The 13,367-nt window shown below is 33.8% G+C and overlaps 2 protein-coding genes across 2 annotated transcripts; both read right to left on the minus strand.

Moving 5' to 3' along the window:
• Window positions 1-2,199: 2,199 nt before the first annotated feature.
• On the minus strand, window positions 2,200-4,951 carry LOC123306555 (glycine-rich cell wall structural protein-like). The gene is made up of 2 exons (XM_044888601.1): window positions 4,796-4,951; window positions 2,200-2,551 (listed from the first exon to the last, which is right to left on the minus strand). Exons 1-2 carry the CDS (start codon window positions 4,808-4,810, stop codon window positions 2,270-2,272), a joined length of 297 nt encoding a protein of 98 aa, XP_044744536.1. The 5' UTR covers window positions 4,811-4,951; the 3' UTR covers window positions 2,200-2,269.
• Window positions 4,952-6,845: 1,894 nt separating this feature from the next.
• Window positions 6,846-9,304, minus strand: LOC123306868 (acanthoscurrin-2-like). The gene is made up of 2 exons (XM_044889047.1): window positions 9,146-9,304; window positions 6,846-7,406 (listed from the first exon to the last, which is right to left on the minus strand). The coding sequence occupies exons 1-2, from the start codon at window positions 9,158-9,160 to the stop codon at window positions 6,927-6,929; spliced, it is 495 nt and encodes a 164-aa protein (XP_044744982.1). The 5' UTR covers window positions 9,161-9,304; the 3' UTR covers window positions 6,846-6,926.
• Between the last annotated feature and the right edge of the window lie 4,063 nt (window positions 9,305-13,367).

Consider the following 13,367-nt stretch of genomic DNA (forward strand, 5'->3'; position numbering starts at 1 on the left):
AAGTTTGTTGTTGAATGTGGATTCACCTAAAGAAATGTGATGCTGATGCATTATTCACTCATCATACATCATATACCTTAAGCTGACCCTTCATTTCCTATCTTGAAATTTCATTGAAATGATATATTTTGAATTCTGAAAATATTTGCCAGTTGAGTGTCCGTACTTCTACCTAATCCTGCATATTCTTTTTTGATATTCAGAGCCCCACAGATATTTCCACAGACAACATTCTTCCCCATCGGAACTATAATGAACCAATGAACCAAGAAACTTTCCGAGAATTACGATCCTGCTTGGGTAAACAAAAATTCCATTCGCAAACGAATATATGCCAATAGAAATTTTATTTGTTTTCAACTTCAGATAATTTGACATACTTAGAAGTTAAAATGTGTGTATTTGTTGTTTCCAATCTTCTCGGAATACTTTAGAGGGGCAGTAAGTTCAAGAAGCATCAGCTGATATAAGATAATCATGACAGGACTCGGAACAATATAAAGTTTAGTTCTGTTCCGTAAGAGGTAGAACATTATTTACGTCAACTGAGTAAACTTTAAATTTCACTGCCAAAATGAAGATTTTCCTGGTAAGTCATTTTATTGATATTCCATATCGTCGCACATTATATCCTCAAAATGCTAACTTTTTCATGTTAACAAATTTTTGTACCAATTACTTAAAAGAAGTTGACTGCGGTGATAAATTTTGATATGTTGGAGCCTATTCGATGGAACCGAAAAAAATGTATTCTGAAACAATATTTATCAGGGGATAGGATAATTAATTGGAACTCTATTGAATGGCCCTCAAAATCTCCACATAAAACACTGTTGTAATTTTTCTAGCGGCGACATCAATTGAACAGTGTTGTTTGTGAATGTGAAGTACCTACCTACGTCCTATATATCTCATAAAAGTGTTGAAAATATTGGGTGAAATGTTGAATACAATTTGGAAGAGAATAATAACTGGCAATTCAAACATCTTATGTACAGAGTGAAATTCGTTTTTAAAGAAAATTTATGTCGTATCTTCATAAGTTATGTACCTGTTTGAGGATCTAAGGGTATATAGTAGTGGGATTTATGGAATTCATGATGAGAAAAGATGCGTCTCTTGTAAATTTTTATTGAACTGTCTCGGCTTTTAACGACAAAACTCTCTTCATTGGAAATACTGGATTGTTCGAGAATTGTCAATCTAGACAAAGTGAATTCACAATATCGGGAAAAATTTTCAGAGATGATAACATCAAAAACCACATCGAACTTATGTTCGAAACCGCTTATTAAAAATGCTATACAACCCGCTTTTATCTTGTTCCACATAACAATTTCGTGTTATTCTCGAAATTAATAAAATACCAGGGTGAGGGATGAAGGAAAATATTTTGACCTTTTAATCTGTTCATAAGTTTCAATATTTTCTTAAACCCACAACCTTTTATTTTTTATTTTAATCACCCCTTAAATTTCTTCGAAACTTTTCATTGCATCCTTTGATTCTTTTTTTAACTGCCCATAACACTATGAGTTTTCAATGGTTCCTACGGTTTTCTTGTAGAGAAAACCTCCAACGTCATTTAAAAAAAAACGTTAATGCTCTTTATGCCGAAGAATGATTCTAAATAATAGAAGTCACCTTATTTCTACCATCCTTGACAAAAAATGAGGCAAATATAAACGTTTTCAATTGATTTCCCTTTTGCAGTCGATACTCTTGTTTGTTTTGGCGATCTGCATTGCCCACTGCACCCCCTACGGGCCAAGAGATCGAGATATTGAAAGTCATCACTCCAGAGATTCCTCCACAAGCATCCAGAGGGTGGATAATAACGATCGCTGGAATGGGCGTGGAGGAGATAGGAACAATAACAACAGGCAGTGGGGTGAAATTGGAGGTCGTGACAGGAACGAAGGTAGCGGAAGAGGTCACACATCCATATCGAGGGATTCCCCATATCGCTATTGAAATCGACAATTCGCATTATTTTGAAGTCTTTCATTAAACATTAGTTTCATTGTTTTGTACGACGAAGGGATATTTTACAATATTATTAAATTTTTCCTTATATAAACATGAAGTATCATTTAGCAGCCATGTCTTACACCATTATTCAATTAATCCATATGAAGAAATACACTCCAATTGGAGATTCCATTATGATTTGGAATTGAAATAAATACACTGATCAAATAAGCATAACATCACAGAAAATGTTTTTTTATTAAGGTTAATACTTATGGATTATAATATGTGTTAAAGATCAATAATGGCTACCATGCCCATCACTACCACCATGCCCACCTCCATGGCTTTGAGCACCGCCACCATATCCATGTTGGCTGTGATCTTTTTCTTGGAGACCACCACCACGCCCTCCTTGACCGTGATCACCTCCCTGATGGTGGACATTCCCTAACCCACCTCCATGATTAGATTCTTGTTTGTGTCCACCACTAGATCCTCCTTGGCCGTGGCTTTCTTGTCCACTGCCATATCCACCACAGAGGGCAGTTCCTAGCACTGCCGCAACAAGAATTATAACCTGAAAATCAATCACAACGGTGTAATAGGTTCTGGTTGATTTTAAAGTGGGATGCAAAGATTTTCTGATAAACGAATCGTTTTGTAAAAATAAAAAATAAGTTGTGATGAAAGTTTTATTGTCTGAAATATAATGAAATGAAGGTTTTTAGCGGCATGCAGACAGGAATTGAATTCTGAAAAAAGTGGATTCTGAGGATATTGGTTTACAGACAATGCAGATGAATCCTCACGTCAGCCCGGGTAGCTCAGTTGGGAGAGTACCTGAGCGGTAATCGGGGGGTCGTAGGTTCGAATCCTGCTCTGGGTGGTACTTTTTTCAGAATTCAATTCCTGTCTGCATGCCGCTAAAAACCTTCATTTCATAAAACATAAGGCTATTGATGTAATGGGGTGGATCCTTATATACTTATGAAACTGTGTACCCACAGTCAAAAGGATGAAAGGGCCACCGGCCACCTATAAAAGGCCAAAGGGTAAAAATTAACAGGATAAATGGTTAAGCCTGGAACATCCCATTTCTCCTGTTGACATGCTTTTCTTTCAAATAAAGATTTCTGGCACACTATGTTACGTTTCTGTATATCACGGTACCGTAGATTCGGGGACGATTTTGAAATTCAACTTGTCATATTTCAAGAACGGTGACCTATTTTCATGTGAGAAAGAGGTTCAAATATGCAAAATGACTCAGACTATTGATTAGGATATATACCATGCTTCAGAATTCGGATATAAAAAAAAAAATAAAACATACTTGTCCCAACTCACCCACCGAGTTGGGAGGCTTGGGACATAAGTTGAAATCCATTAATTTCTCAACTCTCAAATGAAATAAGTGACTTGGGACGTTGTATAGGTTTGAAAAATTATAATTTGTGATTATATAGTTCAAATTCGGTAAGGAAATCAAATGATAAACCCCTATTACAGCGAAAGTGAATATATTGCAACTCAAATGTAAAAAAACTAAACAAAACGAGGGAACCTTGATTTCTTTCATTCTTTGGTGATTTCTTTTTGGAAATAACGTAGATAATAATATCCTGCGAAAAATCGGCATATTTCCTGCTACCAAAATGCGCCGCTTGTATCTATTCGGCATTGTCCCAAGTCACTCTATGAAACAACAAAATAAATGAATGAGATCCGTGTTGCCGTTTGATTTGTAAATAACCTTGTTTCATGACATATCTTATATCTCAATATCCCACGTATCCAGAAAAAAAATTACACATGCACAAAGTGAAACACATGTGCAGGACACTAGAAAGTATAAGAGCCATAAAAACACGCGCTTTTACTCTCCTGAATTCGTTAATTTTTCCTGTCAATTCAAACGCTCTGGTAACGGCAAACTCAACATTAATTACTTATTAAACTAACCTAATAGACGCTACACAATCTTATAAGTTTGTCATAAATGGTAAGAAACAAAGAAATCTGCAAGGGGGTAATTGTCCCAAGTTACAGGACTGTCCCAAGTCACCCGAATCTACCGGAAACAATTGTATGACTTGTATTTATTGGTTTGTTATTTCTCCAAGGAATATGCAAATAGCTATGCAGAAAAGCGTTTGAAAACCTGTTGTCATTTTTGGGACAAAAACCCGATGAATTTCCATCATGAAATATGGGGAATATAGTTTGAAAGAAGCAATTATTTAACCTCCAATATTTTGTTGAATAGCAATAACCTCTTGTTTATATATGAATATATATGAAGATGTAAATTGAATTGTAATTTTCACCACCACCACTTTTCCAAGAAAACTGAAGAAGGTTTTTCTCCCAACAATTATAACGTAAAAGTCTTCAGGAATGGTATTCACTCAATGATATTCTACATGAACTAATACAATTTAGAAAAATATTAGAAACGATTAAAGATTAAAAATAACTCATAGCATGAAATTTGGTGACTCGTTTTTTTGAAAGTTCAATTGAAACATGTGTGTGTTTACTACAGATTTAAAATTGGTGTAAACATGTCTTATAGCTGCAACTTGATTATTTGTATTTCATTTCATCTATACTTTCCTGTGTCTTTATCTATGTACCACCTTTTTAAACAGTTCTAGTTAATTCATTCCTAAGAAAGGCTATCCGAACTAAAGTTTTTTTATATCTCCTTACCCAAACAAAATTTTATATGAACTAAGACAATAAATATACATACATAATTGGGAAGTTAATTTATGAAAACGCTAGGATTCAACCAGCAAGGTGACAAAAATAAACTTACGAATAGTTTGCCCATATTGGTAGACGCTTCGACCTGCAACAAGAAAACTGTTTTCCGATTATGCCAATGCAGTCATTTTATACCTTAAGGATAATGATAAACGTATTATTCATTCGAGAATTATTATTCAAAACATTCTTTTAACGAATGACTGATTTCAGGATGGACTTAACTCCTGGGAATCATGACATGAAGAAAATTTCCATCAGTATTTATCGTTCTGTTTTTGTTGTTAACAAGATAACCGACACGCTCAAATCAAGTTTCCGTAGAAATCGCAAAGAAGTAGGTACCTATTCTGGAAGAATAAGGATAATTTTGGAAGGATTCGTGTAAAAATCGTCAGAGGAATTCAATGGCTTTTTTCACCTTTTATGAAGTGCTCGTCAAAAGTTGAAGATTTCGAGGTAGTTTGTGTGTTCTCTTCAGAAACAAACAATTTCTTTTGGAAATATATTGTTAGTAAAACATAGTCAACCACTTATGTGTTTTTGGCGAATATTAGGAAAAGTACCGTGAGATGAATTTTGGCTTTATCATTTACTGAATGATCCATTTGCACTTGTGTTCGATCAGCCTGAAACTTTCCAATTGCTCTGTTGTCATCGCCGTCGAATAAAACTTCTCTTGGCATGATGAAAATTCGATTTTTAATTGCGTAAAACCGTTTGATCTTGTTGGAAATGAAAAACAGACTAAAATGGTTAAACTTAATGAAAACTTGCTTCACGATCAATCAGAAAATGTCTAACTAGGTAATCGGTATGAGTTATTTAAACACATTAAAAAAATATATTAAGATGATACCTATGGAAAATATGAATCTTCGAAAAACATCAACTTACTCAGTTTTTGAGGAGTAGTTTGAAATGAGGATGGTATACCTACCTAGTTGATTCCTTGAATCGCTAGTTGAAGATTTTCGATTTTAAATGTTAGGGACTATTTTCATTAATCACAACGAAATCGAAAATCTTCAACTAGCGATTCAAGGAATCAACTAGGTAGGTATACCATCCTCATTTCAAACTAGTCCTCAAAAACTGAGCATGTTGATGTTTTTTGAAGATTCATATTTTCCGTAGGTATCATCTTAATATTTTTTTCAATGAGTTTATGTAACTCATACCGATTAGTAAGAAATCTTCTGGTTGATCGTGAAGCAAGTTTTCATTAAGTTTAACCATTTCAGTCTATTTTTCATTTTCAACAAGATCACACGGTTTCACGCAATTAAAAATCGAATTTTCATTATGCCAAGAGAAGTTTTATCCGATGGCGATGACAACAGAGCATTTGGAATGTTTCAAGCTGATCGAACACAAGTGCAAATGGATCATTCAGTAAATGGTAAAGCCAAAATTTATGTCACGGTACTTTGCTTATTCGTCAAAAACCCAGAAGTAGTTGACTATGTTTTACTAACAATATATTTCAAAAAGAAATTGTTTTTTCTGAAGAGAACACAGAAACTAACTGAAAATCTTTAACTTTTGACGAGCAGTTGATAAAAGGAGAAAAAGTCGTTGAATTCCTCTGACGATTTTTACACGAATCCTTCCAAAATTATCCTTATTCTCCAGAATAGGTACCTACTTCCTACTTTGTGATCAATGAAAATAGTACCTTTCTAACATTTAATTTAATGGTCGATGCTCCATTAATTTTTGTAGTGTGTAAAGCGTCAAACATCGAAAAAATTTCTGACTTGGTTTGATGTATATTTTTACGAGGTTCATTCTTTTAAGCTTTTCCTTGATTTTTTGACTATATGCTCTAGTCTTATCAAAAATTTGATTCTCCTCAGTTTTTGGGTTAAGTTTGAAACTTCCCCATTTAATGTTTATGTTAATTATTTTCAGTAATAATGCACCAAACTGAAACAAAATTGTTCATACAAAAAATGAGTGGATGAATGGACTTATGCATTTGTTGCCTTTCAGAAATAAGCAATACATAACAGAATAATTTCTTTTTGCAGTTTTTTTATTGGTAAACGCCGAATTTACTTTTGTTTTATTCCATTTGGGATTGAATTAATACACACGAATATAATTACCATTATATCACAAAAATTTTAATTATAAATTAAAAAATATTAGGAACACAGACTTCACACTATTCTATGTATTTAATAATGGCCACCATGACCTCCATAACCACCATGTCCACCTCCAAGACCAGCACCTCCATGGTGGCCACCTCCATGACCTCCTCCCAAACCAGCACCTCCGTGGTGAACACCACCATTACCGCCAATTAGACCTCCTTGTCCATGACCACCTCCCAATCCTCCTTGTCCATGACCACCCCCTAATCCTCCTTGTCCATGACCACCTCCTAATCCTCCTTGTCCATAACCACCTCCTGAACCTCCATGTCCTCCTCCAAGTCCTGAACCCCCGTGGTGGACTCCACCATTTCCTCCAATCAGTCCACCTTGGCCGTGACCACTTCCGTGACCACCACCAGCACCTCCGTGGTAGACACCACCATTACCACCAATCAATCCTCCTTGGCCATGACCTCCTTGTCCGTGACCTCCACCTTGTCCACCCCCATATCCACCGCTAAGGGCAGTTCCTACCATAGCGGCAAGAAGAGTTATAACCTGAAATTTTAAAGTAAAATTTAACACTTGGAAAATGAATCTAAAGGGATTTTGAGTTGAAAAAGGAAATAGAGGTTGTTAATGAATAGTTGCGAAATTGTGGGGTGGTTTTATTGCGAAAAAATAGTGTGGATTTTTCATATGAATTTTTTTTAGCTCCTGCTTTGATACATAGCACCTGAAAAGCAATTTTTAATTTTTTTCTTGCGCCTACTAGGTAAATTTAAATTCGAAGTAAATTTCAGCCTATATTTATATGATTCACGTTACGTATCTGTTGATGAATTATTTTTTCCTCAAAAATTATTGCTTTCAGTAAGAAATTACCTTGTTTGTTCGAAATAAATCAAGTTAACAAATATTAATTTTTCAATTGCATAATACGAATAAGGAAAAAAGTTTCTTGGGAAAAAATGTAAGGGGAGGCTTTTTCTACCCTTTGCAATTATAGGGGAACACGACAAATATTTATTTCATTGCCTCCTCACTCCCATAGAATGTCTGCACAATTTCATTTTTGTTATGGTTTCTCTCATTTCTGTTACTTTTCGGATTTGTAAGGAAGAAATTAAAAATTCTTTCCCAAGTGCCATCTTTAGGCACCTGTTACTAAGCAAGGACTACTCAAAATAAATTTATACAAAGACCTATACGATTTATTGACGAAAATGGAATCCAAATAGTTTTTTTAGATCAAGTTGATCCCTTCCAGATTGAAATTTTGGAAAAATGCAGGATTCAGTCCATATGAAAGTTCATAAAAAAATGGTTTTCAGGTGAATTTCAAGATGTTGGCACCATAAAGAAAACTATTTTACTATTTAGTAGCTTAAAAATTTTATGCTTGAGAAAATTCGTAGAAAATTTTTGTATTCGAATAATAATAATTCTAAACTCTTAATTGAAATTCTGATCAAGAGTTAATTTCCTTTATTATCGATGTTATCAGAAAAGCTTATTGAGAATAGTTGTTCATAATCGAAAGCAATAATCAGAGTTGAAATTTCAGCTTCCCACGTAATTTTCTATTATTCTTAGTCCTCTATAATAGAATATCATATACAGGGTGAGTGTTTGTCTCGTACAAATATTTTAACAGTAGATTTTTGAGGTCAAAAGAAACACTTTTTTTTGCTATTTTTTCCGAATCGGCTCGGAGTAAAAGATACAGGCTGTTGAAAACCAATTTTACTTCTATCTCACAAACGGTTCCATCGAATAGAATGAATTTCGGAATATAGGTTTTCATTTGTTTGATGAATCTTTTTCCAACACAATATATCATCCACGTCATCCAGTTTTCTTATTATGACCATTAAGTACCATAAAAATACCAAAAATTAAAAGAGCCCAACTCTTGTAACTGAATCTGACGCTATCTAATGAATATTTGAGCGTTTTGTAAAATAAAAGTATTACACATATTTTCTAGTGTAATGCTATATCTTTTTATCAGGGCAGGATCGAAAAAAATGGTAGGTATAGGAAAAAGTGTTTCTTTTGACCTCAAGAATCTACTGTTAAAATATTTGTACGAGTCACAGACTCACCCTGTATACTTGATGGAAAAGCAGATTAAGATTTTATATATAATGCATATTTTTCAATTTTTTTTAGTTGTCCATTGAATGAGGGTCCTGATTTGGGACCTTTTATTGACTTGTTAAAATGAAGCCTAGTCATTAAAACTATGAAATTCGAAAAATAATGAAAATGAAAAGTCAGGTAAATCAACTTACGAATATCTTGGCCATATTGGAAGATGCTTTGACTACTAACAGAAGAAGACTGTCTTCCGATGATACCGAACCTGTTCTTTTATACCTAAGGGATAATGATAAACGTGTTATTTAGTGATCCGAAACATTCGTTCTTTTATCTCATTACTGGTTCCAGGATGACCTCAACTCCTAGGCATCATCAAGGAGATTTATATTATCTATCGTTTTGTTATTGTTTTTAATTAGATATCAGACCCCAACAGATCCACAGTACGAAAACAAATTCGGAGAAAGTACTTTGTGGGTTTCTGGGAAGAGGAGATTTGGAAAAATTTAGTGAAAAATTTCAAGGAATAAAGTATGGGAAACCCAAGTCTACCTCTAGATAGGACTGGTGATATTTTTGTTTTCGAGTGTATGTTTCAGATTCATTATTACAAGTCACATAAAAGAGTAATAACGAGAAAAATGAGATCCTGTTTGATTTGTTTACGAGCTGCTAGACCTTCGAAAGTTCATATAATGCAGGTTATTTTCAGATGATTCATGCTATTAGCAATTAATTAATTATTTAATTGCACTAATTGTTCAGTGAGAATTAAGAGGGAATAATGCAGAGAATGTTATTGATGACATAAGACCATAAGACATCAGTTTGAGAGTCTGCAGTAAAAGATATTCTGATATTTCACCCCTGACTTTGAGGCATGTCAAAACGAAACTGAAGTAATGGTTGATTTGTTTTTTCAGAATGTTCTTTTAGGGAATAACAATCATATCAGTTACAAATATTTGCCAACGTTTCGAGGACTCTGTATCCTCTTTTTCAAGGTAACATGGATGAGAATTCTGAACAAAATAATTTCAGTGTTATTTTCAACTGAATGGAGATTGTTTTAGGTGTTCTTAAAGAAATTATTGTTCTCTCTCATCTTAATTTTTTATCGTTTTTATCGTAATTACTTTTTATTCCTTTGGAAATGGGCAGATGAGAAATTTTTTTATTATATTGTGAATATCTTTGAAATTTGATGATTTCGGATTTTTGTGACGAAGTTTTCATATCAATCTCAAAAATTTCATATCCTACTTGACGAATTTTATGGATGGACGTTAACAAGTTACAAGCTCGTAAACCGTGGTTTACGAGTTTGTAAGTTGAAGTGCAAAAGTTAATCATTATTATCATGAAGAATAGCTTCTGTTGTCAAATCTGAATCTGAATTTAACGAATATTCATTTCATATAATCTGATGGTATATGGATATTCTGTAAGAATTAATCTGGAGTTGGCAAAATAATAACGCACATTTATGAATTGAAGATGCTTTGAATTTTCAACCTGAAAAATGTTTACATACTATTTTTTTAGACCTCTCTGCGGTTCATACACTCACCTCATCATATATTTTCTAGTAAAATCGATATGAGATATAAAAATATTGGTTTGCAATGAAATTTTATTTTTACGCCCCCGTAAGTGCTAAAGATGAGGGATTCAACTTGAAATAGTCACTTGAGATATCTCAATCTCAGTCTCGTTCAAATACATCCAACCGTTTTGAAAATATCGAGAAATTCGTTATTTATTTGGAATAAATCCAACGCCCTGTACCTACAAAGGAAGTATATCCGGACAAAGTCCTAAAAGACTTTTCCAACTCCAAAGTAATTGAGAGATCACTATCCTGAATTTTTTCGCAATGCTTATTGGACACCCTGTAAAATATATAATCCTTGTACGTGAAAAAATTATGCAGTCTGTCGTGTAGCTGAATCTAAACATGTCAATAATATTTACCTCTAGCTATATAGGTTGGGTCTTCAACTCGTACAAATATTTTAAAAGTAGATTCTTGAGGTCAAAAGAAACACGTTTTTCCCATATCATTTTTTCCAATCCGCCCCTTATAAAAAGGGTCATTTTAATTTTTCATAATGGGCTGTGCCACACCTGAAAAATCAAAATTACCTTCAGAATAACTAGCTAAATCTGTGACACTACACATCTGTGGATCTTTTGAGGAGAGTTGTATTCAGCCAAAGTACCCAGTTTTTCAAATTTCACAGATGTTTTTTATTTCGAACATCAAATTACTCGAAAACGGCGCATTATACGAGAAAATATGACAAATAGTTTTATTTTGAAAAACGTTCAAATATTCATTGGATAGCGTTCAACTCAGTTTCAAGAGTTGGGTTCTTCGAATTTTTGGTATTTTTATGGTAGGTAATGGTTTTAGGGAGAATACTGGGAGACGTGGGTGATATCACGGCCGTCTAAAGACGGGGTTTAGAAGGCCGTGGTGATATCTTGTGTTCGAAAAAGGTTCATCAAATACATTGAAAACTATATTCCGAAATTCATTTCATTCTATAAAACCGTTTGTGAGATAGAACTAAAAGAAACATTCTTCAATGGTTTTTCAACAGCCTGTATCTTTTAAACCGAGTCGATTCGGAAAAAATGGTGAAAAAAAAGTGTTTCTTCCGACCTTAAGAATCTACTGCTGAAGTATTTGTACGAGTCAAACACTCACCCTGTATAGATGAGGCTTTTAACAGGAAAATACTACCAGATTGTTAATACAAGGGGCAAAAATTTTTTAACGCTAGTTACAGAATTACAGAAACTGAGCACTTAGAACTCGAAAAAAGAATTGGTAAATCCTGTGCCTCTTCGTGAAAAGTACGTAAGAAATGATCCAAACACAAGGTTTGTTTGGCGTCCTGTATCACTAAAAGTGGAAACGCCTTCAAAAATTTATCATTCCTTATCTTCTGTGAAACTTGACGTTGACAACTCTAATCGTTAATGTACAGTTCTCTCGGCCTGGCTGGAATACCTTAGTCAATCCGGTTTCTGAATTTTTATAGTTGTCAGGCTCAATGTCCTTTCAACTTATCGTTTCAAATATTATTTTCACCAACTTCGGTGTTGTTGCTAAGGGTTCCCGAAGGAATTATGTGGACTAGAAGGAAATATATTAACAGCTGGATAGTTTTCCCATTATGATGTTTTCATTTTGGTTGATTCTATCTACGACTGGTGCCTACAGAAGGCACTGAGTTAGACTAATCCAGTTGAAAATTAGATCACTATATCCCCATTCAATTAAAATCTATCAATACCAATTATGCAATTTCAATATTTGTGAACTAAATAGTTCCTTAAACCATCCCTTAAACATACATTGAAAAAGGAAAATTTGGGAAGGGATTTTGAAAAAATCAAACAGTGTATAAAATTAATTCTGAAAAGAAATTCATTTATTCCAAACGATATGAAAATTCCTCATTGCGGCAGTTAAAATTTAGTCTGATTCATTTTGATCTTGAACGAGTTCGCTCAAAAATGCCTGTTTCCTCCTCTTCCTATGTTGTTGTTGTTACCTCCCAGTCTCCCTGCCCCATGTGAAGGCTTAGATCCTCCTCCTACAGGTCCTCTTTCTGCATGCTGTTGAAATCCTCCCCCATAACTTGGTACTATGAAACTGGCTAGCAGGAGAATTGTCAACATGAAAAACTGAATCTGTAAAAAATTTCACATTCGAGGACCAACTTTTTTAATTGTGAATTTTTCAATATTCCTACTAATTTCTTAATCTAGGTACATTATGAGAGAATTCAACTCCATGAACTCTGGTCAGAATCCATCCGATTACAAAATATATCATTAAATTGCCTAGAATTATATTTATAAAATTGCTTCATATTGATAGAAGGATGTAGAAAAGCCATTACTCGAATATTGACAACAACAATATTACATGTGTTGGTTGTCTGAAAAGTGTCTATATCTATAGATATAGATCAACAGATTCATTTTGGTGAATTAAAATACAATCTTCTACAAGTCGAGAAAAGCAATCATAGACCATATATTCTCACGAAGGGGATGCATATATTGCATAATTATCTTGTAAAAGTAAATAATGAATGAATAATTTATTGTGTGCAACAATACTTTATTAAAATCGTCGGGACAATGGAAAACTCTTCATAACAAGGTTCATTAACCTGGTTAAGCTGCTTCGATTAGTATAAATTCCTAGCCCCATCAGGATGTTGATTTCATAGGTGAATACCATAAAATAAAATATACTTACTTCTTAATCGAAAAAATTCTTTAGTCTATGTAATCCTAATTTCACCCGAAAATCATTCTTTTCTTAACTTAAATTAAATCAGAAACATAACATCTATTGATATAAAAATAAACACCTGTTGAGAACTGAGT

Source organism: Coccinella septempunctata, chromosome 2, assembly GCF_907165205.1.
Source record: "Coccinella septempunctata chromosome 2, icCocSept1.1, whole genome shotgun sequence".
NCBI classification, from domain to species: Eukaryota; Metazoa; Arthropoda; class Insecta; order Coleoptera; family Coccinellidae; genus Coccinella; species Coccinella septempunctata.